Source organism: Chamaea fasciata, unplaced genomic scaffold (assembly GCF_029207755.1).
Source record: "Chamaea fasciata isolate MVZ Bird 193981 ecotype frontalis unplaced genomic scaffold, bChaFas1.0.hap1 SCAF_31, whole genome shotgun sequence".
In the NCBI taxonomy this organism is placed as follows: Eukaryota; Metazoa; Chordata; class Aves; order Passeriformes; family Sylviidae; genus Chamaea; species Chamaea fasciata.
Genome location: NW_027094116.1, coordinates 1943361 through 1967074, shown reverse-complemented (window position 1 = coordinate 1967074; position 23714 = coordinate 1943361). Strand labels below are relative to the sequence as shown.

Below are 23714 nucleotides of genomic sequence, written 5' to 3'. Positions count from 1 at the left end.
ACTGCAGGTGGCTAAGGAACTCCCAGGAACATTCAGATGTATTTGCTGGCAGCCAGAAATGAGAATTCAGGACTCTGAAGCCATAGCCCCCAAGAACAGTGAGATGCTCTAAGGCACCACCCTTGTTTGAGCAATTGAGAGCAAGGGAGAGCATCCTTCTCTGAAAGGAGCCACTGCCCTCCTTGCCTTCCTTCTGTCAGCTGAGCAGGACAAAGATTGTCCCAAATGCAGTTGGCAGGCTGGCACCAGTCTGTGATTCTTGTGCAGCACAGCTCTACCCAAAGCTCCAGCCACAGCTGACGCAAGAGAGGAAAGCCCTCGAGAGCAGCAGAATCTGCAGGGGCTGTTTTGTAGAGCCTCTCGCTCCTCAAGGAGGAGACAAATTTTCGCTTGGCTTTGTTAGAATCTCCATTTCTTCCTCCAGCCTCTTCTGCCTTGCCTCGATCCTAGCCTGAGTTTTCTGCAGTTCTGCCTGCAGCTTCTCTCCAAAGTTCTGGAAACGAGAGACAGAAACTTTCATCAGGGGAGTGGCTGCCACTCTTCCACTCACCTGGTTTTGTTGATTGCCCCTCTGCTGATGGAGTTTCCAGTGATCTTGAGTTCTCCTCATATCTTCCTTGTTCTTCCTCTTCACTGCCATCATGTCACTCGGAGCTTTGAGCAGCTCTGCTTGTGCCTCTGCCTCCATGTTCTGTACACACAAATGCACAGCAAGTGACTGGGAGCTGCCATCAGGCTCAGCTTTTCCTCTTTCAGCCTCCAAATCACATTCATTCAGGCACTTCTTTCTGCTTCCCTGCCCACCTCTGCTTCCATTGTAACCCTGCTGTCCCAGTGCTGATCTCTGCAGATGACAAGGCTCTGTGCTTTCAGTGCCTGTGGGACTCCTGGCCTCCTCAGTCCCAAGAGCTCCATTTTATGCCCCTGTTCCTGCCCTTCACTGACACCTGATGAGCCAGGCTTACCTGGCCATTCCCCTATGGCTCTGCCCCCTGCTGCCTGAGCTGCTTTTCCCGTTCTTCAGTTGGAAACAGCTCTCCCTGAATCTGGCATGGCTGGCATGGCATCTCTGAGAAAGCAATCTGCTCATGCTCTTTCTCTAGAGGGCCCTGCACAGGAAGCAAGGGACGATGGCTTTTAACTTCCCATACAACATCTGTGGGTCAAGATCCAAAGACTGCTGGGCTCACACATTCCCAAGGCACTCTGCTCCTGCTCTCCTGGGTCATTCTGTGCCCGTGGAGAGGCACGGATTCCAAACTGACACTGGCAGTACAGTCCGGCTCCATCTGGGGCCAAGTCCCAGCAAACCTTTTGTGGGCTCTCTCGGCCCCGCGCATGGCTTGCTCAGTCTTGCAGCTGTCCCCCTCGACTGCACAGGGGGGCCCCCTGGCCCAGGCGGTCGTCCCCCTGAATGAACACATTTTAAACATAGCATGGAACTGGGCAGTGTCCTTCAGCAGCACTGCACATGTGCAGTACAGCCGTCCGTACAACAAAATGGCAGCACCCTTCAAATACCTCTCATACAACAGAAGGGCTGCTTCTTATTCTTTTCCGTACAATAAAAATGCCGACGCCCCATCTGGAGCATGTGCATTACCACCGACGCCATTTTGTGACCACAGGATGCTCTCAGCCTCCACAGTACCAGCTCTGGCCACTCCTATTATTGCAAGGAGAGGGGGGAGAAGAATGGAATAGAAAGTTATACAGGAATAGAAGGAATTCAACAGCAAGGAAATTATTTTATCTCAGCAAAAGGGACCGATTTGCAAGATATAGGCTCACTGAATCCAGAAACAGACTCCCTCAATATTTAGATCACATGATATTTCAGGAAACAGTTTAAATCAATTAACTGGGCTGAAGTGAGGAGAAAAAGGATTAAAGAAAGAGATTCTGACACAGTAAATTAGCAGCTTTTAATTATGCCTTGTCGGGAAACTCATATAAGATCCTTCACCCCCTCCTCCACAGTGGCCACAGACAGGGACCCAGAGCGGGGCCAAGGCAGCTCCGTCGCCGACCGCTGCACCCACGGGCCGCACCGCGCAAGCGGACGAGTCCAGCCTGGCCCCTGCCTGGCATCTCTCCCAGGGCCAGCCAGCCCGACCGTAGGGAACAAGAGCCACTGCCAAGAAGAACATTATCAACCACAGATAACCTGCAACTTGACATATCACAACAGGACAATTGCAGTTACAGGCATGTCAGCCAGAAGCGCAGGAAGTGGAGGAACTACACTGTGTTTGCAGAGTGAATATACAATTACTTTTACAGAAAGTAAGGCCAGAAAGGAAAATAGTAGCAATTTATCCCCTTGTTGCGCAAAAACCTATCACTACTGTGAAAGAGATCTGCTATCACAGTGGAGAGTAAAAATAGAAGTAAAATTTTTAATTAGAGTCATGGATGCATTCATTTACCACTCTAACTTGGAAGACAAATAATCCTGTTTAGGTAGATCTCGGTAGAAAAGATCCAAGAGCAGACAGCTTCGCAGGGAAATGAAAAGAACTTGTCAGAAATCTCAAAGCAGAGAGTAACAGCAATCCAACAACCTGAAGACTTACTAATAAATACAGGAGGAAATAGAAGAAATTTGAATATATTGTACAGACATCTCCAAAATACTGCAAAGATAAAGAGCAATTTAATAAACTTTGGGTTGTTGTTGTTGTTAGTAAAGCTGCAGTTACTGTGAATTATACTCAAGGTTGTATTTATATTTTAATATAAATTAAGAGCTGATACAGCTAAGCATAATTAAGCTCCACTATGTTTAGGTTAGAGTACTGTTAAGTTATATGTTATTTCTTCAGTATCCGGATGCTAAGTTCTCTTCAGATTAGTTTTTTTATCAAGTGTAAGAGTTGTTTAATTCAAAATTTTTCTTAAGTTTTGTTAAAAGATGCTTCTCTAAATTTCAAAGTATAGTTACCTTTTTTTAGAAAAAAAAGACAACTCTGGCTGAAGCAGCTGTGATGACCTGCTAATGAACACCTGTTTGTAGATGGAAGAGGATGCAGTTTGTTTTGTATGCCTTGAAAACACGTTGATATACGGGGTTTTTTAAGTTAATTTTTTTTTTATGATTTCTAATTTTTTACAGTTTTCAGATTGCTGGAGAGATAAGAAGCAATAAAAGCAGTGCCTTATTACCTATCAAAGATTTCAACATAGCCGGATCTCTTTAATAAGAATGTTAACAAATTTTCCAGATGAAATTACACAAAGTACAATTGTGAGAAGCTATTCAGCTGTTTGGCAGTCTGCCGAATTACACCTTATTATATTTGTTTTTCAGTGATCCTGCACTTTAAGAAGTTTTACTAAATTCTTGTTTTGGTGAAATTTGCAGTTTTCATGGGTTTTTCTCATAACTGATTTACTTGTAAGTTTAATATGCTTGTTGAGACTTTTATCCCTTGTCCTGGGGTGACGTTGTGAGGTTTGTATCCCCAATTGTCTGTTGGGTTTCTGTTGGATATTGCCCTGTGTACCTTTGGTGATGGGTCTGGGAGCAGGGGGAAGGGAGAGGCACGCGATTTGTTTTCAGAAACTTTCTTCCGCTGGCTGGCCTTGAGAGTCGGATTCAGCAACACACGGCGAGGGACGGAGAGATTTTTTTTTTCTTCAGTTGTTAGTTAGCTAGTTGGGCAGTAGCTAGCAGAGGAGGAGAAGCTTCACTTTTTTTTTCCTCTCCTCCTGTTTTTTTTTTCCTTTTTTTTTCTTTCCTGTTTTTTTTTCCTTTTTTTTTCTGTCTTTCCTTGGAACTGTTAAAATTTCTCTGGACGAAGGACTCAGGGGAGCGCCATGGGGGCCCGCACCTGGAACCCACCAAGATCCATCCTGTGCAGTGTGTCCCAGCACCAGAGGGACTGAGACAGAGCAACCACCTCCAGGAAGGACCTCTTTTCTAATCCTGTCATCTCTCCAGAGCAGCACGAAGTTCTTGTCATCTGGTATTGTCGAATTTATTGTGCTGGGGAGTGCTTTGTCTGTTTAATAAACAGGGTTCTTTCCACTTCTCTCGGAGGAGGTTTTTTTCTTCCCTGAACCAGTTGGGGGAGGGGAGGGAGGGCCCCCTAAGGAGGTTTCCTCCCAAAAAATCTGCCTTAAACTTCTACCCCCTCCAGTATACTATCATGCTGTTATTCTACTTACAGATTGTTCACTTTTGCATTTTATTTTTTGTTAATAATAGCAGAATAAGCTACATCTTATCATATTTATAGTTCCATTGAGTTTGATGGTTGACTTGACTTTCCTGAAGTTTACCTTGTGTTTTACTGTAGTAATAATTGAGCTGCCTTTTATTAATTTGAAGTCCGTTAAGGACAGAATTCTATTGAGTTCATCTTGTTAAGCTTTATTGCTGTCAAAATTCATTTATACCAGGTTTGAGTGTTATTCAGTCTGAATTATTATAGCTTTTCCTGGTCAGTTGTTCAGTGTTTTCCCTTTTATGCATCCTGATACCCATGAGTAGTGGCCATAGAGGCTGTGCAGGAGGCAGAGCTGTTTGGGCTTTTCTGTGTTTTGTAGGGGTTCTTTAGGCCTGTTGATGTCTTTGGGCTTGAGCGGAAGGTGGAAGCTTTTGCGGACCTTATTCTAGGTGGTTGATAGACTCTCTGGCCTTTTTCTTTATGGAGTGTTGTTATCCATCATTGCTGTGGTATGCTGTGTGTCTTTTTAGCTTTGGATTGGGTTTGTCAGTGCATTCTCTTTTTGCTTCCATCCTGTTTTTCAGATTTCAACCCATTTAGTGAATGAGCTCATAATTTTATCACCCTTTTTGTTTCATTTTACAGTTAAAAATACCTGAATGTTTGACATATATTATTTCAATTTTTTCGAATAGTTACAACTGATATATTTTTAGGAGAAAAGGTTATAGACCTTAGCCCAGATAAGTTACAGCTGTGTTATGAGTGTGATAAAAGAATAGGATAGCTAATCAGGGAAAGATCCTGAGGAAGAAGGAATTGAAGTTATTGCAAGAGCAGTTTGGGAAGACTAGAAGATTGACAAAATGGGAGAGACACATACTGCTGTGAGGAATCTGCTGTGAGGTCAGTGTGGGTCTGTAGTTGCACCCTGGAGTGGGAGTCTGTTGCAGTCAGTCCCACTAGAACAGAGTCATGTTCTAGTAAGAAATAACCAGCAGTCAGAGTCTGCAGAAGGAACTCTGTATGTTGGGAGTTTACTGCAGTTTGAAAGTCAGAGAATAGTTAGGATCAGGATGGCTGAATTATAAAAAAGAATAAACTAGGACCTTTTCACACTATGAGACAAGAGTCTGGAACTTGACCTGTTTCTATCTCAAATGTGATGTCTGAATATTAATTGTATGGTGTGAACTTACTGATATGATGATAGGCATTATGAATAAGTGGATATTACTGTGTTATTGCCAGCTTCTTAGAAAACACATGTTGTTTCAAGATTTTATTTATTTTTTCTTTAATTGCTTTAAGCATTTCATAACTGATATTGTTAAGGACTTTGTTTTAAATATGTGTTACATTGTTCTTAAGCTGTTTATGCTAGTTCCTCCACTAGCTCAGTTGGTGTGACCTAGTGCTGTCTCACGATTTTTAAGTATTTTTCAGAGTTCCAAGAAACAATATCTGTAGTTTGTAGAAAACCTCCTTTGAACTGATGATATTGTGACCTTTAGTCATTGTTACAGAAGCACTCTGACAGTTTGCTGTGTTTAAGGCATCCCTTTCCTGAGGGAATTTCAGAGGAGACCAGTTATTAGATGATTCAATTAGTCTTTCACCCTAAGATTCTTAGGAGCCTTGTTTTGAAATATGTCTAAGGAATTTTCTTCCAGTTAGAGCTCAGACAGTGGCCAGGCCTTAGTTCTTTGTTGATGGGAAATTTGCCAACAGACCCAGCTGTTTTCTGCCTTAAAACAACATTCAAGTCTCCTTGACTTGGCAATTTGACCCTATGGATATGACAGCTGCACCTATCTTTGACAAGAGCTTGGAGAATCATTACCTGGAGAAAGATCAAGTCTTCACTGATTTGAGGTTTGTCAGCTGTTGCAGACTCTGGGATGACGGTACAATATTTCGGAAATTGGTAGTTACCTAATTTCACATGTGGTAATGATTATGTGTATTATCTGAAATATTCCTAATGGTTGTACCTGACTTATTCCTGATTGCTGTCAGTTTCTTGTTTCACTACATATATAGTTTTGTCTTGTTATTCCCTTCGTGTTGTGATAAATGGATATGATTTGTGCTGACAAAACTGAAACAGTAATCAATATTTTAAAAACAGTAGTTAAAATGTAACTCTTTTTTGGAGAAGAGGGAGGGGGGAAGTCTCCCCCCTTCTCCAGCAGATGTTCAGTAGAGAGTGGAAGACAGGAAGAAACTAAGATAACAGTGGCTATATTTATCTGGGAGATGGGAAAGTTTTGGGGGAAATCCAGAAAAACGTTAATTAAAATAAATTTATTGCCTCAGTGTACCATGAAACTATTCGGATGTGCATATATAGTATTTACTGACATAATATAGGCTTAGTACGCATGTGTAACCAATAGGGTTATTGGAAGGACACACGAGGAAGATGAGACCCTTCCTCCCTATGACCCCCGAAGGTGGGGAAGACCCCTAAAAGGGGTGGTGGAGTATGCGCAGTGGAGGCGCAAATGGGTGGTGAAAAGGGTGATGATATAGATCTTACGAATCGAAAATAGGAGGGAATGGGAGGTGACACACTGTATAAAAAGGCTAAAATTAGAGCTTTTTATCTGAACATGAAGCTGGACAGGTCCTGCTCATGTACCCCATGGTATAAATTTGCTTATGTATTAGAACCAATATTATCTACTATTAACAAATTATTGTAAATTTTAAGCTGTTCAAATTAAACTTGCTGCTACATTTAATTTTGAGGTTTTGGTTTTGATTGGAAAATTAGGCAGCACATTCATTTATAACAATGTTCTTAGCAAGAGTCATGCATGCTGATTCTAACACAAAAAACTAAAAAACAAACAAAAAAACCCAAACAAATGTGACAGATATTGTAGGATTAATTTGTGTTTTCTTTTTATGATACTTTATATACCTATACAGAGTTAGTTTGTGTATTACCATATAATGTTTTAAGCCCAAGGAATGCAGGTGTAATAGATACATAGTATTAAATTTGTGGATTAAAATTGTGTGTATTAAACTTTGCAGTGGAATGTAAAAAAACCCTGAATTCCTGGAAACAGTTCCAGGGCATCTCGTTGCATATCACAGTCTTTTCTTAGTCCAAAGGTGTTACCTCGACATCTGCCAGAGAGAGAACCAGGAAACAGCCCATTAATCATGGGCTAACCACATCTTCCCAGTTCATCAGGAGATCCGATACCAATCTGGGCGGAGGGCAGCAGAAACCTTCCAACTGAAGATTTGGAGACTTTTCATTCAGACATCTTTTCAATTTCTCAGGAAACTCCTTCAGATATCCCTTGCGGACACCAGACATTTCAATGATTATGTTATCTACATGGTATCACGTTCTTCGGGTTCTTTGTTACCGTCTTGTTTACGCTTCATGGTAGAAAAATGGTATAAAACACCAACCCTGAGACCCCGAATTTGTGGGCAGTTCTCCGGAGACGCACCCTTTGTTGCTCCCGGATTGTCCACCCAGCATTCGATCGATGTTCTCCGAATTTATCGTGGCGTTTCCCAAAATTGCTTTTCAAATTTGTTAAAGAAATCTTTGATTTTGGAAATTGGCTCTGATCATTTGTAACACAGGGTTCTGGGAAGACATTCCTCGGCCGAATAGCAGAGAATCACCCATCATCGAAAGAAAGGAAGGCACCACCCATGGGTGACGGAGTTGAGCACTGCCATCATTGGCCAAGCGCTCAGCACCCCATATCCATCATCCCAATCTCATCAAAGATATACATGTCAATACCTGGTTCCAGTAAAATCAGACAAAAGTTTATGTCTCCGCGAAAAAAACTATTCACCAAAATCACATCCAGAAAAGAAACCAGATGAATATGAATCCAAGACCATACACACAAAAGAACCGATGAAGTAATCGGTTGCACTAGCCCGGGAACTGTATAAAAATGGACCCTGCACTCTCCGAATTTGTGAACCGAAGGGGGATTCTGTATTACAGGGGGCAGGATCTGCGGTTCACCCAGTGCCGATTCCCGGGATCGGAACTGAGCTTTGGTTGTGGTTCTATCGGGGTTTTTCTATTTCTAAAATTCTTGATTTTTGGTTCGCATCAATAAATTTTGTTATTAATATTTTTAATTCACGGATTCGGCTTATTATTTATAACACTTTGCACTAGGGAGGTCGGACACGTCCTGTTCCGCGGGCAGGAGAAGGCCACAGCCTTTCTGGGGTGAGTGAGTCAAGCAGGGCGTCCTCAATGCAGGAAGGGAGACACTAGGCTTCTGTGCACCTGATTCTTGAGGAATTTTGCTCTGCTCCTTCTCCTTCACTCCTCCCTCACTGCTTTACACATCCCCCACGGACCTGGGCAGGCTGCTGGCGTGGGCAGAACAACTTGTCGTGCCGAAACACACCTGCTGCTGTTCGCCAGAGTCTTAGCAGAGCCCCGGCCCGGCACGCCGCCCCGCCGCTACCTCCACACCGCTCTCCGCGCTCTACCACCAGCGGGCGATGGGGCGGTGCAGGAAGCGTGCCCTGCGCAGGCGCGGAGTCCCTGCGTGTGTGCGGGCGTAAACTCCATTTCCCAGAGGGCTTAGGGTCCCCGTGAGTCGTCGTTCATGGGCGTCATTTCCGCCGCGGCTGCGCTGACTCGTCTTTGCGGCGTTGGCGGCGGGAGAGACGGTGAGGGGCGGGGGGCCGCTCGAGGCTGTGTCCTCGGGCCTCCGGACAGAGTGGGGGGCGCTGGGAAGGGCCTGTAGGAAAGGATCGGCCGTGGGCTCTGAGGGGCCAGGAAGGACCGACCGGTTTCTGGCGCTCGAGCGTCAGACTCGGGGTCTTCCGCGGGCAGCGGTGGGTGAAACCGGACGGTTCCCTGTTGAGAGGCGTCCCTGAGCCCCTCTGGGCCCCTGGGCTTCGTGAGGGGCCGGGAGCAGCCCGGGCTGCACGCGCTGGTGTGCGGCTGCAGCAGGGCAGGGGACTGGGGGGAAGGAAGGGGCTTCTGGCACCCGCACTGGGACGGGCTGGGCAGGCGGGTCCGTGCCAAGCCCAGGAGGTTCAGTGAGGCCAAGGGCAGGTGCTGCACCGAAACACAGACAGACTGGGGAGGAATGGATGGAGAGCAGCCCGGGGGAGGATGTGGGGGCATGGGTTAACAAGAAGTTCAGCATGCCGTGGCAACGTGCACTGGGGGCCCAGAAACCGAACACTGTCCTGGCCTCATCCCCAACAGCGTGGGCAGCATGTGAAGCGGGCGGTTCTGCCCCTCTGCACTGCTGAGACCCTCCCCTTGCAGAGCTGCCTCCCGCTCTGGGTTCCCCAGCACAGGAAGGACGTGGAGCTGCGGGAGCGATTCCAGAGGAGGCCGTGGAGGTGATCCAGGGACTGCAGCCCATCTGCTCTGGACGCAGGCTGGGCGAGCTGGGGGTGTTGAGCCTGGAGAGGACAGGATTCCAGGGAGATCCTAGAGCCCCTTCCAGGGCCTAAAGGGTTTCCAAGAGAACTGGAGAGGGACTTTGGACGAGGGCCTGGAGTGAGAGAACAAGCCTTCCAGCTGCCAGAGGGCAGAGTTAGATGGGATATTGGGAAGCAACTGTTACCTGTGAGGGAGGTGAGTCGCTGGCACAGGCTGTCCGGAGAAGCTGTGGCTGCCCCATCCATGGAAGTGTCGAAGGCCAGGTTGGACAGGGCTTGGAGCAGCCTGGTCTAGTGGGAGGTGTCCTTGCCCATGTCAGGGGGCTGCAGTTGGATGGTCTTTAGAGTCCTGTCCAACCCCAACCACCCTGTGACTGTGGAGGGCAGAGGGCCTGATATTGAAGCAGTTTTGGCATTTAAAAGCCCCATCAAGTGTCCTCACTGGTCACATCTGTAGTGTTCCTGTTGTCTTCTTGTCCTCTCACTCAACAGGGTGGCTTCCGAGGCACTGTGTTCGGACAAGTCGGGACACAGGGGCCCGAAGCAGGGACTTGTGCGGGGCATCATAAAAGCCACAGGAGGGAGTTGGTGGTTTCTCAGTGGCTGGAAATAGGAAAGAATAAATGTTGGAAGTGAGGAGCTGGTGCTTTCTGGGAAGAACTAACTCTATTGTGTAAGACAGTGCCGGAAAGTTGCCAGGCTTTGCAAGGGCAATTAACTGTTAGTTGCTAAAACTGATGAAATTGTTAATTGCCAAAGCTTTTGCTCTGGAAATTACTAGAAGAGGCTTAGTGATCTGAAAGCTTTGCCCATTACTGAGATGTGCAGGGCCAGGGGTTGGACTCGATGATCCTGAAGCATCCTTTCAACTCAGGATGTTCCATGATTCTGTAAAGGGGAGCAATACTGGCCAGGGCTTTGAAAGGAGAGAAGACCATCGACTTTTCTTTCATGGCTGCAGGTCTGGGGCACTGCTGTGCCAATTCTTACATCCTCACAGGCAAGTGTTCAGAGATTTCAAATGATCAGTGACGTTCCATTTCTTGGCGTTTCTAGATGAAGCTCCCGCTTCTTGCCGTGTTTGCCCTGGTGTTTGTGGCTCACTGCGAGGATGGCGCCAGGCTCCTGGCCTCCAAATCCCTGTTAAACAGATACGCAGTGGAGGGCAAGGACTTGACTTTGCAGTACAACATCTACAACGTTGGCTCCAGGTAAGCCCTCTCCAGGCTTCAATACGGACCACGAAGGCTTCAATACGGACCTGTGTGGCTGCAGGGTACAGGGCGATTTCTGAGCTCCATGATGAGCTGTTGCTTTTGCGCCCTCTAACTCTCATCCTTCCAGCAGTGCCTGAAGGATTGACCCTGAAATTTGCCTTTTCCTTCCTCTTCCATTGTCCCTGCTTCCACCTTGTGGCTGCTCAAGCGGTCAGTCCAGCTTGGGGTATAGTTCCTGTGGTGTCCTGTGACACTCTGCTCCCCATGCATGCAGCTCCTTTTCTTGGCTTTGTGAGCTCTTTTTTACGTTTATTCATTTTAATGAAAATTCCTTTCTGCTATCAGGACTTAACTATGGACCTGAGAAAGATAAAACAAAACTTCCGCAGTGCTGGTAGAAAGCTTCATTCGCAGAATGAAAAGCTGATTGGACAAAATGCAGGACACTGTTAAAGTGCTTTGGGGTTTTGGTTTTTAGATTTTTTTTTTTTTTTCTTTAAGGCAGAATAATGCATGCTGAGTGCAGTACTGCTAAGAGAAGAATATATGGTGCTGTAATGTTGGATTCACACAACATCAATGAGATACTGTAATTCTACATGTGGGATTTAGTTATTATTTAGGCTTTCGTGTGTATCCGTGGAATGGTATCTGAAGTTCAGCAACCTGTCAAATCCTGTTGTGGAAAAAACAGTGTTTTCCTGTCCTTGTGGTTGTTTCTCTCAACTTTGCCTTCCTCTCTCTGCAGTCTCCCTGTAAGACACCTCAACTCTCCTCCACATCTTGTACTGGTGACATTTCACCTTTCAAAAATCAGTTCTTCCATTTGGTCAGGATGCAACTGTCAGTGCACTTTGCTGCAGAGCCTGTGAGCAGATGGCAGATCTTAAGGTTCTCGTCTCACCCCTCTCTTTGTTGTGTTTAGCGCTGCCCTAGATGTGGAGCTGTCAGATGATTCCTTCCCCCCAGAAGACTTTGGCATCGTCTCTGGCATGCTCAGCGTCAAGTGGGACAGGATTGCTCCGTATCTTTTAATGTTCTGAAATTCTCCCAACTCCCTTTCTTGGCCCTGAGCATCCTGCAGCTTCGTCCTGTCTTCATCTGCTGTCTGGAAAATGCCTTCCAGAGCCTGGACAGGGTGCCGAATCCAAACCCTTGCTCTTCTGGATGGTGCAGTATAAAAATAAAGTTCCTTGCAGATGGGACCCGGTCCCGGGGTAGTTCCTCTGCCTGGGGAGGAGCAGCTGGCTCAGCCTCAGGTGGATCTGGCTGTCAGTGACCAGGAGGACTCAGATCTGTCAGCAGCACTGACTTTTGCACCTGGCTCCAGGCTGCTCTTTCCTATCTCCTCACTTTTCTTCCTGTGATGAAATACAACCATTTTCCTTAACGTCTGGCTCCCAGAGCGAGCAACGTGTCCCACACTGTGGTTCTACGGCCTCTCAAAGCTGGCTACTTCAACTTCACCTCTGCCACCATCACGTACCTGGCACAGGAGGGTGCACAGGTGGTGGTAAGTGGTTGATTTATGGGACCCCTGCAGACACACCTGACCGCGCTCCTGGAGCTGCATGGTCGGGGATGATGCGCGTCCCCCATGTGCTCTCACCCTGCCCGGTTCTGGAGCGAGGAGGAAAGGTGGCAAAGCCTGTCTTTTCCCTGCCTTTTCCAGGTTGGCTTCACTAGTGCTCCCGGGCAGGGAGGAATCCTGGCTCAGCGCGACTTTGACAGAAGATTCTCCCCTCACTTTGTAAGTACCTTTCAATTGATAATGGAAAAGTGCACCACGGCAGCCGCAGCCCAGTGCTATGGCTTCCTGCTTGCACGTGGTGTGTGTGGCTTGCCCTGCAGTCACCTAGAGAGCTCCAGCAGGAGCTGGAGTTAATTTCTGTCAGTTCTCCACAGGACTGTCACAGAAGCAGCTGAGTTTCCATCTCAGCTCCCTCTGTGAAGGAACTGCACTGTGGGATTTGAGCCAGAAAATCTGAGGGTAGACTCTTAGAACCTCCTAGGCTGGAAGGGACCCACAAGGATCGTGGAGTCCAACTCCTGGCCCTGCACAGGACAACCCCAGGAATCCCAACCATGTACCTGTCGGCCCTGTCTAAACTCCTTGAGCTCTTGTCAAGCTCGGTGCTGTGACCACTTTTCTGGGGAGCCTCTTCCAGTGCCTAGGAGACCATCCTCTAGGAGAAGAGCCTTTTCTTAATATCCAGCCTAAACCTGCTGTGACACAGCTGCGGGCACTCTTCTCGACTCCTGTCACTGGTCACCAAGGGCACAGCCTGCCCCTCTGCTTCCCCGCGTGAGGAAGCTGCAGACAGTGTCAAGTCTCCCCTTGCTCTCCTCCTCTGACCTCACTGCTCTAAGACTCCTCTGGCCTGGATTGTTTTGGCTTTTCTCTAACAATATAGATAATATAATAGGATATAATATAATATCAATATGCATAAATATATATTAATATATATTATTAATCTATTATAAGTATAATATAAACAATATAATATAAATACAATAAAAATTTTCTCCCTCTAGCTGGATTGGGCGGCATTTGGCGTGATGACCCTCCCCTCCATCGGGATCCCCCTGCTGCTCTGGTACTCGAGCAAGAGGAAGTACGACACCCCCAAGACCAAAAAGAACTGAGCAGAGTCAAATGCCACCAGCACCGCAGAGCTCAGGAAAGGACAACCCAGAACCCGCAAGAACAGCAGCCGGGTCGGGATGGCACCGTCCGTGCGAGGTGCTGCCTGGGCCGTGCTTCAGCTCTCTGGGCAAAGGATTCGGGGGCTGCAGCAGCAGCAGCAGCAGCGAGGAGGTGTCCTCTGTGTTCTAAAGGAGGAACAAACAAAAAGAAAAAAAAACAACCAAAAGTCCCAAACTGCCTTGTCCAGCCCCTTTGGAGGCAGAATCCCTCTGTCCTCTGCAGTCGCAGCAATAGGGAGCAGCGTGTCAGTGCCCAGAGCGGCCTGTGTGTGGGGCTCTGCCCCCTGTGCTGCCTCCAGCTCCCATTTGCCTGTTGCAGTTTTCTGCAGGGTGTCGTATCTCAGGGCCCCCTCCGGGTTCTGCCTGCCTTGTGGGACGGAGCTTGCTCTGGTGACACGGCAGACCTGATTTGATAGAGCATGTCAGACCTGCTGCTTTGGCCTGTTGATGCTGTTCTCTGGCCCACCAGCCTGCCCAGCTCCATGGTGGGCTTATAAAGCAAAGAGGCTGGAGTGTTTCAGGGTTAAATTCCTCAAGAATCAGGTGCAGAGGCTGGGAAATTCTCCTTTCCTGCACTGGGGACGCTCTGCTTAACTACACCTATCCACACCCCCCTCCCCTAGACAGGCTCCAGCTTTCTGCTGACAGTGGATCAGGACACGTCCTCTGCCACCAGATATTTCCCCGTTTCATTCTCTCGCCCTTGGTCACTTCGGGTGACATTGAGCGGTCGGGGACACAAAATGGTTGTTGGCGGCTGAGGATTGTTAAGGGCCCTGCTCGGAGGGGGCATGAGCTCAGTGCGTTCCAGCAGCAGTGGCTCCTGCTCCGGGCCCCGGCATGGCTTGCCCTATCGGGCGGGCGGTGCCTCCTCAACATTCGTCCTTTCCCCCGGGTGCTCCAGTGCGGGCTGGGCGAGACCGCCGTGCTCACCGCGGGGTTGGGCACTGAGGTCTGCCTTTCGGAGCCGAGGTCTCCCGTGGCATCTCGGACCCGGTGCATTCCGGATGCAACGGGGCGGCGGCAGCGAGACGTCCACTCCGCGCCCGCCCCCACGCGGGGCCTGCCGCCTCTTCCCTGGCTCTATGCAGGGTTTCTCCCCGCCCCAAGGGTGCAGCGGGCACCGCGCTGACGCGGAGTCCCGGCGGTCCCGCCCTGTGTGTTTTAGCGTCACTTCCCAGCCGGAACTCGCCGGGCGTTTCCTCTGATTGTGCGCGGCGCTCACGCGCGATTGGCAGCGGACGTGGAAGGCCGTGCACGGTGTCGCGGCTTTGCAAGGGTCCAGTGCTGAGGCTCTAGAAGGTTCCGCCGCGCTCGAGCCGCCGCGATGATGGGCCCGCGCCCCGTCCTGGTTCTCAGTAAGTTCCGCCGGCGCGGCCCGGCCTCCCGGAGCGGAGGGCGAGGGGATGACCGGTTCGGACCCGCGCTCCACTTTGCCGCTCGCCTGACTCGCCGCCATGTTGGGTCTCCTCATGGCCGGGCGCCTTTTCACAGCCCATTCCGGCCGGGGCCCCCTGTCCTGCCGGGGATCCATTGGGGATCGCCGCCGCCCCCGGCGCGGCCCGAGCTCCCCCTCGCAGCTCCCTACCCGTAGCCTCTGCCGCACCCTGCGCGTGGGATCTCGGAGCCCCGCTGCGGTCAGACCTTTTCTGCCATCCTTCCGTGCTCTCGCCTGTTTTCTCGTCTTTCTCAGTACGTTGCTTTGTACTGCCCCGTTTGAACCGCATGTGAACCCCAGTTCTTAGGCCTCTAGTATGCAAAGGACATGGAGCTGCTGGAATGAGTCTAGAAGAGTCCACGGAGATGCTCCAAGGGCTGAAGCTCCTCTGTTCTGGTGACGAGCTGGGGGTGTTGAGCTTGCAGAAGTAAAGCCTCCAGGAGGACCTTAGAGCTCCTTCCAGTGCCAAATGGGGCTCCAAGATAGCTGGAGGGGGACTTTGGACAAGGGTCTGTACTGATGGGATAGGAGGGGTTGGTTTCCCACTGCCAGAGGGCAGGATTGGGTGGGATAGTGGGAAGAAATTCTTCCTTGTGAGGGTGGTGAGGACTTGACACATGTGGCTATGAGAAGCTGTGACTGCCGCATCCCTGGAAGTGTCCAAGGCCAGGTTGGACAGAGCTTGGAGCTCTACTCTAGTAGAAGGTGTCCCTGCCCATGAAAGCGTTTCAGAACGAGATAGTCTTTATCCTATCCTTTAGGTCCCTTCCAACCCAAACCATTATATGACTCTCTCACCGTTCACCAACATGAGGTATTCCCAAGGGTTTTTTTTTTTTCTGCTTGGCTATCCCATTCTCTTTTCTCCATCCATTCTGTTCTGTATTAACCTAGTAGGCAGACTATTGCACCCCACTGCTCCTTTTCTATAAGCCGGCTTGCCTGAGACTTGGTGCTGCTCTTACTGTTGTTTCCTTTTGTTCTGTCTTACACCTCCCTGTGGGCATGCGTCTGCTCCTGAGTAAATCTGGGCAGGCTTGGTCCAGGCTTGTAATAGTAGAAAAGCATCCCTGAGCCAAAATATCCTCTAGGGCTGAGTTTGTCGACAGCTGGTCTGTAGCTGTGGTTGTGAGCCAGTTGGTACCCCAGCTGCTGCTCACCCTCACGTGCCAAAGCAACATTGGTGGATTAACTTTATCTTCACCCTGTTCTGCTTACTGTACATGAGCCTCTGTAACTTTTTTTGACTGAACACTACTGTACAATAGCAGCTCCTTGGCTTTGTGAGATCTGGCAGATCCTAGTGAGTTACTGCAGTTTGATTTTCTGGGGTAATAGGTCCCGTTTCAGGGTTGCAAAGCTTTGTCTCAGGATGCTAATGAGGAGTTATGTTATAGTAGGGAATGTTGTTTTTCACTGATGTTTTCTATCAATGTATTTCTCATCACGACTGCAGTATTTGTATTGTAAACTCTGAATTTCAAATTGGTCGCATGTTAAATGTGTGACTGAGAGGTGACTGTATCTTTGTTGTTTTGTACTTGATTGTACTTGATTAATTTTATTTTTTCTGTGTGCTGTAGGTCAGAATACAAAACGTGAGTCTGGAAGAAAAGTCCAGATGGGAAACATCACTGCTGCAAAGGTACCAAATTCTCAGGGTATTTTGATCCTTTTTATGTGTGCGTGTGTGTATGCATATTTATATGTTTCAGAGGGAAAATTGGATGTGAAGCGTATTTTCTCTATGTGAATATGGAGTAGAAGAAGAAGCAACATAGAAAATAATTTTCTATATTAGCAAAAGACTTTTATACTATTACATAAAAATTCTGTATAAAAATTAAACGTCTGCGCTGTTCATGTAATGGGTACCCTATAAATCATGGAGGGATTGAACCAACCAAACTCCTTTTCTCCACAAAGTCTGAAAGTGTGTCAGTTTTGACATCTGATTGAGATAATGATTTAGTGTGGTTTCCAGTGTCTTGATAATCCCCATATTCTCATTTCCACATAATTCTTAACCTTGGCTGCATCTCAACGACAGCATTGTTGGATCACTTAAGTTTTGCAGGGGCTGCTGATTTCAGTGTGGGGGTTTTTAGACTTTTTGATGCCCTCCTGAATTACCTCGTTTCTTTGATTCCTCCTAGACTATTGCTGACATTATCCGAACATGTTTAGGACCAAGAGCAATGATGAAGGTAAGAATTTGTGCTGCAACACTTGTGCTGCAGCTGACTAGAAGTGAGGCACACATGGGACAGAGCAGTCAAGTGTTGTTTCTCTTGTGGTTGCAGATGCTTTTGGACCCCATGGGTGGGATTGTGATGACCAACGATGGCAATGCTATTCTTAGAGAAGTAAGTTTCTCCTAAAGGATTGTATTGTTTAACATTAAGTCCATATGTGCCTGAATCTTGGGTGACAGTGGAGCTGTGTGATCTCCTCACCTGTCCTGAGGGCAAGTGCTAACCAGCTGCACCAAGAAAGGTTCTCACCGGGGAGAAATGAAACATACCCAGCAAATGTTCTTGCTCTACAGAAATGTAGGTATGATCCTAGAATGGGAACTTTTCATGGAGTGTTTACAAGACTGATGCACATTCTTTAGTAATTGGAGCTATTATCAACTGCATTGCGACCTTTTGGTGTTCACAACGCCATGTGCCGAGACCTAGAAATCATTGTCATCTGTGAGGTGCACAAGCTGTTAAAAGGTCATCCTAAAAACTGTAGTGCCTGAAAAAAGTGAAGACAAAATACTGTCCAATACAAAGGCTTGATTTTGGTCTCAGAAATGAAGAAAAAGCCTTGCTGTGGTTGGACAGAATGCCTTTGATTGTATAAAAAGTGTGGTATTTGTTCCACTGAGTGATGTGAGATATTTCTGCTTTAATATTCTGGGACAAATCCATTCCCCTTGCACTTTCATAGATTCAAGTCCAGCATCCAGCTGCAAAATCAATGATAGAGATCAGCCGCACTCAGGATGAAGAAGTTGGAGATGGGACCACATCTGTCATTATCCTTGGTAAGGAGACTGACTGGGACACTTTGCATAAAAGCTGAAGTTTGCTCTTTTTTCTAAGCAGAGCCCATGATGAGACACATCTTAGTTACTTACTATCCTTGAGATGGAGAGGGGTTTTTTTCCTGTGCAAGAGCACGCTAGGTTCATGAGACCCTAACGTGATCAGCTCCACACTTTGGGAAGTTGTTCTTTCCCCGTGATAACCACAGTTAAGTGTAAAGAAAGGTATAGGTGATGTTAGAGCTCTCTGCATGGATAGAAGATACATTTTTTCTGGTATGAGCTTGCCTTTCTTGACTGCTGATTATCCTATTAACTTACTTTGGGGATTTTGATTTAAATTTTTTTTTTTTTTTTTAGCTGGAGAGATGCTCTCTGTTGCTGAACACTTTCTTGAACAGCAGATGCACCCAACTGTGATCATCTGGGCTTATCGTAAGGCTCTTGATGACATGATCAGTATTCTAAAGAAAATTGGGTAAGTTTGGGCTGGTAGAAGTTAAAGAGGAGGGACGTGGACTTTCTGTATTGCTTCAAGCTGCTCCTTCAGACAGCTATGTTAGTCGAATGCAACTTAGCAAAAGGGTTAGATTGTTGCTTGGAATTAAGATGCAGTTTGCTCTTTGGTTTTTCCTTTATCTCAGCACTCCAGTGGATGTGAACAATAAAGAGATGATGCTTAAAATAATTAAGAGTGCGATAAACACCAAGGCAATAAATCGATGGTCTGACTTGGCCTGTAGCATTGCTCTTGATGCTGTTAAAACAGTGGAGTTTGAAGAAAATGGCAGAAAGGAAATTGATATTAAGAAATACGCAAAAGTAGAAAAGGTGAGTTTGTCCTGAACTGTTTCTTATCCTTGTGCCCGTTCCTTGTTGTGAACTAGTTTATTCTGGATGGATTGGAAAGAATTTTGTGTTACTTCTCTGCAGTCCACAGACATAATCCTTGAAGATATTTCAGTCACTGGTGTCAGTCATGCTCATTTACAATGCCAACAGAGGCTGCTATTTCAACTCTTTTAGAGTACCTGTCAAAAAGATAATTTCAGTTGGATTTGGAAGATGGAAAATGAAACATACTGCCAGACAATAGGATGTTAAAAGTTTCTTAAGTTCTTTCATGGCTTCCCACTTAAAATCTAAGTCAGTGTGTGCTTAAAATTAAACTTGTATAGTGATCTGCATGCACTGTGGCTACTTGGGAGATATTTTCCCTTTTCTGTATGTGGGACAGCTTCAGGAGATACTTTCAGATACACAAGTTTTGTAGACTAAACTGATTCACCTCATTTTCTCCCTTCCTTATGTCTGTCAGATTCCAGGTGGTTTTAGTGAAGACTCATGCGTTTTGCGTGGAATCATGGTGAATAAAGATGTAACCCATCCCAGAATGCGTCGCCTTATTAAGAATCCACGCATCGTCCTTCTGGATTGTTCACTGGAGTACAAGAAAGGAGAGAGCCAGGTAAAGTGAGTCCTGTTGGAGACATCTGCAAGTCTTGATTTAAGATGAGTAAAATGAACAAATGCAGATGGCTTGTTAAAAGTGTAAGTGGTGAAGGGTTTTCTGTGTTCATTTCAGAGGCCTGTTGAATGTGGGGGATAATTCTGCTGTGGGGTCCAGAAAAATAGGAGTGAGACTATAGCATTTTGACTCATTGAAGCAGCTACAGTGATTTGTGTATCTGAGTGCTGGTCAAGAGCAAAAGAAATATTTCTTAGCTTGAACTAAGGTTAATGTTCAACTGACACAATGTCGTAGTTTATTTGATCAGTGGTTTTCATCCCTGACTCTTTCCCTGCTTATACTGGAGGAGTTGAGCTGCTTGAAGCTGGGGGAGGTTGGAATGAACACCGTAAGTTGTTTACACTTCTTTTATACAGACTGACATTGAAATTACTCGGGAGGAAGACTTTGCCCGTATCCTGCAGATGGAGGAAGAATACATTCAGCAGATGTGTGAGGATCTGATAAGAGTCAAGCCAGATCTGGTCATCACAGAAAAAGGAGTTTCTGGTAATAGCACATGTGATTGATTCTTTGTGTTGAATTCATCTCAGTGAGGTTCATGGTGTTAAATGCACTGCTCAGGAACCTAGGAAAAACCAACCAAAACTAAAGAAAACCACAACAGCAAACTAATACAACTCCTCCCAAATCAGGTGCTGAATCTGGTTTGGGTTTTATTTTAGCTTCCTAGCAAATAGGTGTAGAGTGCAGGCATTGAATTTTGTCCTTGATGTTGCTTTGTGAAAGTAGACTCTTAAAATATTTTGCTTTTCCCACATTTGGGAAAGATACCAAAACACAAGTGAAGCTGAGTCTTAACTGCTGGAGATCTGTGCTACCATTTTGCCTTACAGCCTGGTCTAAAAAGCTACATTTAGGTGGTTCTTTCCTGTAACCCCTTTTGTTTCAAAGATTGAAATTAAACTAGCTGAATTGATAACTGATAAAAAGATGAAGTTTGACATGATACTGCTGATTCGTTACTGAAATGGCACAAACCTGGTTTCAGACCTTGCCCAGCACTACCTAATGAGAGCCAACATCACTGCTATCCGCAGGGTGCGGAAGACTGACAACAACCGGATTGCCAGGTAGGTGTTGGCTCCTGTCTGGAGCCCATTCCTACTGTGCATGACATGAAATTGTTCTGATCTCACTCTTTCTCAGGTCTGATTTGTGAGTGTCTAATGTCATGCTTTGGTGTGCTAGGGCCTGTGGAGCTCGCATTGTCAGTCGCACAGATGAGCTCCGGGAGGAGGATGTGGGAACTGGTGCTAGGCTCTTTGAAGTGAAAAAAATAGGAGATGACTATTTTGCTTTCATCACTGATTGCAAAGATCCTAAGGCTTGCACCATCATCCTGCGGGGAGCCAGCAAGGAAATCTTAGCGGTAAGTGAGTGCATGGGCTCCTTCACCTCCTGTGCCAGCCACCTTTGTGATGAGTCATAGCTAGCAGACTCTGGGCTGAGCTTTCAGCTGATGTGGTGCACCAGTTAATAATGAGAAGAGCAGTGGAGCTGAGGAAGGGTCTGGAGCACAAGGAGTAGCTGAGGGAGCTGGGAGGGCTCAGCGAGGACTTTATTGCTCCCTATTCAGTAGTACCTGACAGAACGGTCTAGCCCACTGGGGGTCAGGCTCTTGACCTTAGTAACAAGTGACAGGGCAAGAGGAAGTGGCCTCAGGTTGCATCAGGGGAGGTTTAGATAGGCTATTAGGGGAAATTTCTTCATGGAAAGTATGTTCAAGCACTGGCACAGGGTGGCCAGGGCAGTAGTGGAGTCACCATCCTTGGAGGGATTTAGCAAATGTATGGATGTGGCACCTTGCGACTTGGGGTTATGGCAGCTTTGGCAGTGCTGGGAGAATGTTTGGACTTGATGATGTTAGAGGTCTTTCCAGCCTCAACAATTTCATGATTACATACCTGTTGCAGGAGGTGGAGCGCAACCTGCAGGATGCCATGCAGGTGTGCCGCAATGTCCTCATGGACCCACAGCTGGTGCCAGGTGGGGGAGCCACTGAAATGGCCGTTTCTCATGCACTGACGGAGAGGTCCAAGGGCATGACAGGTGTGGAGCAGTGGCCCTACCGTGCAGTGGCCCAGGCTCTGGAAGTCATTCCCCGGACGCTGATCCAGAACTGTGGTGCTAGTACGATCCGTGTTCTGACTTCACTCAGGGTAAGGCATGTGGCAGGGGCACTAGGAGAGAGTCAGCCGTTCCCTGCTTTACCCAGCTCCTTAGATCAGTCACCGTTCCGACCAGTGCCCTTGTCATGCTATGACATGCTACATGTTCTTGTATAAACTCGAGAATATTCTAATGACCTGTTACAGTTTCCTGAATCTGTGGTCAATTTTGAGATTCCAGAGGGGAATTTGCCATCTCACCCCACTGGTTATGACCTGTCTTTTTGCTTCCAGGCCAAGCACACTCAGGAAGGCAGCCAGACATGGGGGGTGAATGGGGAGACTGGAGCCCTGGTTGACATGAAGGAGCTGGGGATCTGGGAGCCCTTGGCTGTCAAACTTCAGACCTACAAAACAGCCGTGGAGGTAAGGAGAGGTGGAAACTTCCAGTACCTCTGGGTGTCATGTGGGAGAGGAGGACATCCTTCCCTGTATGCTGGGGTGTTTGGGTGGGCATCACGCACCCACTGCAGGGCATGCAGGTGTCTGTGGGATAATGAGGGATGTGGGAGCCCAGACCCAGGGTTTTTGATGCTGTGGTTACATTTCATCGTGTTTCATCCCACCTTTTCCTGCAAATGGTGCAGAGTGCTCCTACTGGTTCCAATGCCAGACAGAGCTGTGCCTGAGCAATCCCATGCCAGCAACATGCTGGAACCATCAGTGGTTGTGCGAAGTTTATCCCTTTAGCTGGCTGGGGCTGCCATGGCTCAGCTGTCCTTCTAGTTACAGATCTGCCATTACCTTGCTGGTAATGGGTCAGAGGCTGTTCCTCTAAGTGATACTGTGTCCCTTCTCTGTCAGTCAACAAGAAAAAACGGGTATCCTTGTTTCCAAGCAGCCCCTTGCTGCTCCTCACAAGCCTGTGAGGCACCGTTCCCTTCTCCCATGCTGAAAGAACCATTTCAACCCAGGCTGGTGGTAGTGTGGTGTGAAAGCTGGGCAGGTTGGGTTTTGTCTTTTGAGATGAGCTCCAGATGAGCCCTGGGTGTGGGGTTTCTCTGCAGACTGCAGTTCTCCTCCTCCGTATTGACGACATTGTTTCGGGGCACAAAAAGAAGAGTGACAACCAAAGCAAGCAGTCCGCAGCACTGGAGGCAGCCCAGGAGTGAGATTGAGTCTCTGCCAGAGGAGAACCAGCTGCCTTGACCTTGACATGGGGAAGAAAGAGCTCAATGCAGCGGCCGGGTCTTGAGGCTGAACCTGAAAAAGTATGTTTAAAGTCTAGGAGGGATGGAAAATACCCTGGACATGGGGAAAAGGCAGTCGCTGTGTCCCTGCACTAGAGGACACTGCTCCTGGGGTAAGGGTTCCAGAGTGAAAATTCTCTTTGCCTCAAAATAAATACATTGTTTCAGGCTCTTTCTCTGTTTAATCACCCAGGGTAAGTGGGGTGTGATGGAAAAGCTCTATCCAAGGACTGGGCAAGGTCTTGGGGCAGAGTCCCGATGTGGGGGTGGCCTGGAGGGGCCAGGACCCTGCCAGGATGCTGCCATCAGCTTCTCTCTGTCCCCACAATCCCTCCGAAGGCTGGGATCTCCTGTGGGCAGCGGTGGGTGAAACCGGACGGTTCCCTGTTGAGAGGCGTCCCTGAGCCCCTCTGGGCCCCTGGGCTTCGTGAGGGGCCGGGAGCAGCCCGGGCTGCACGCGCTGGTGTGCGGCTGCAGCAGGGCAGGGGACTGGGGGGAAGGAAGGGGCTTCTGGCACCCGCACTGGGACGGGCTGGGCAGGCGGGTCCGTGCCAAGCCCAGGAGGTTCAGTGAGGCCAAGGGCAGGTGCTGCACCGAAACACAGACAGACTGGGGAGGAATGGATGGAGAGCAGCCCGGGGGAGGATGCGGGGGCATGGGTTAACAAGAAGTTCAGCATGCCGTGGCAACGTGCACTGGGGGCCCAGAAACCGAACACTGTCCTGGCCTCATCCCTAACAGTGTGGGCAGCATGTGAAGCAGGTGGTTCTGCCTCCAGCTCTGGGGTGAGCCCAGAGGATGAGATATTGGGAAGAAATTCTCCCTGTGAGGCACTGACAG

General features: G+C 47.8%; 2 protein-coding genes across 3 annotated transcripts; both read left to right on the top strand.

Moving 5' to 3' along the window:
* The first annotated feature begins 8772 nt into the window (after positions 1-8772).
* LOC136302961 (translocon-associated protein subunit beta) lies at positions 8773-13682 on the top strand. 2 transcript variants are annotated; one of them, XM_066206536.1, is made up of 6 exons: positions 8773-8852; positions 10638-10792; positions 11724-11822; positions 12203-12311; positions 12471-12548; positions 13337-13682. In XM_066206536.1, the coding sequence occupies exons 2-6, from the start codon at positions 10638-10640 to the stop codon at positions 13445-13447; spliced, it is 552 nt and encodes a 183-aa protein (XP_066062633.1). In that variant the 5' UTR covers positions 8773-8852; the 3' UTR covers positions 13448-13682. The 2 variants fall into 2 exon arrangements, with proteins under 2 accessions (XP_066062633.1, XP_066062634.1); XM_066206537.1 differs by lacking the exon at positions 8773-8852 and adding an exon at positions 8925-9020.
* A 1026-nt stretch (positions 13683-14708) lies between these two features.
* Positions 14709-23046, top strand: CCT3 (chaperonin containing TCP1 subunit 3). The gene is made up of 14 exons (XM_066206535.1): positions 14709-14865; positions 16529-16590; positions 17102-17152; positions 17249-17311; positions 17886-17982; positions 18343-18460; positions 18627-18813; positions 19301-19450; positions 19870-20002; positions 20505-20586; positions 20705-20885; positions 21430-21675; positions 21919-22050; positions 22692-23046. Exons 1-14 carry the CDS (start codon positions 14835-14837, stop codon positions 22794-22796), a joined length of 1638 nt encoding a protein of 545 aa, XP_066062632.1. The 5' UTR covers positions 14709-14834; the 3' UTR covers positions 22797-23046.
* The last annotated feature ends 668 nt before the right edge of the window (positions 23047-23714 follow it).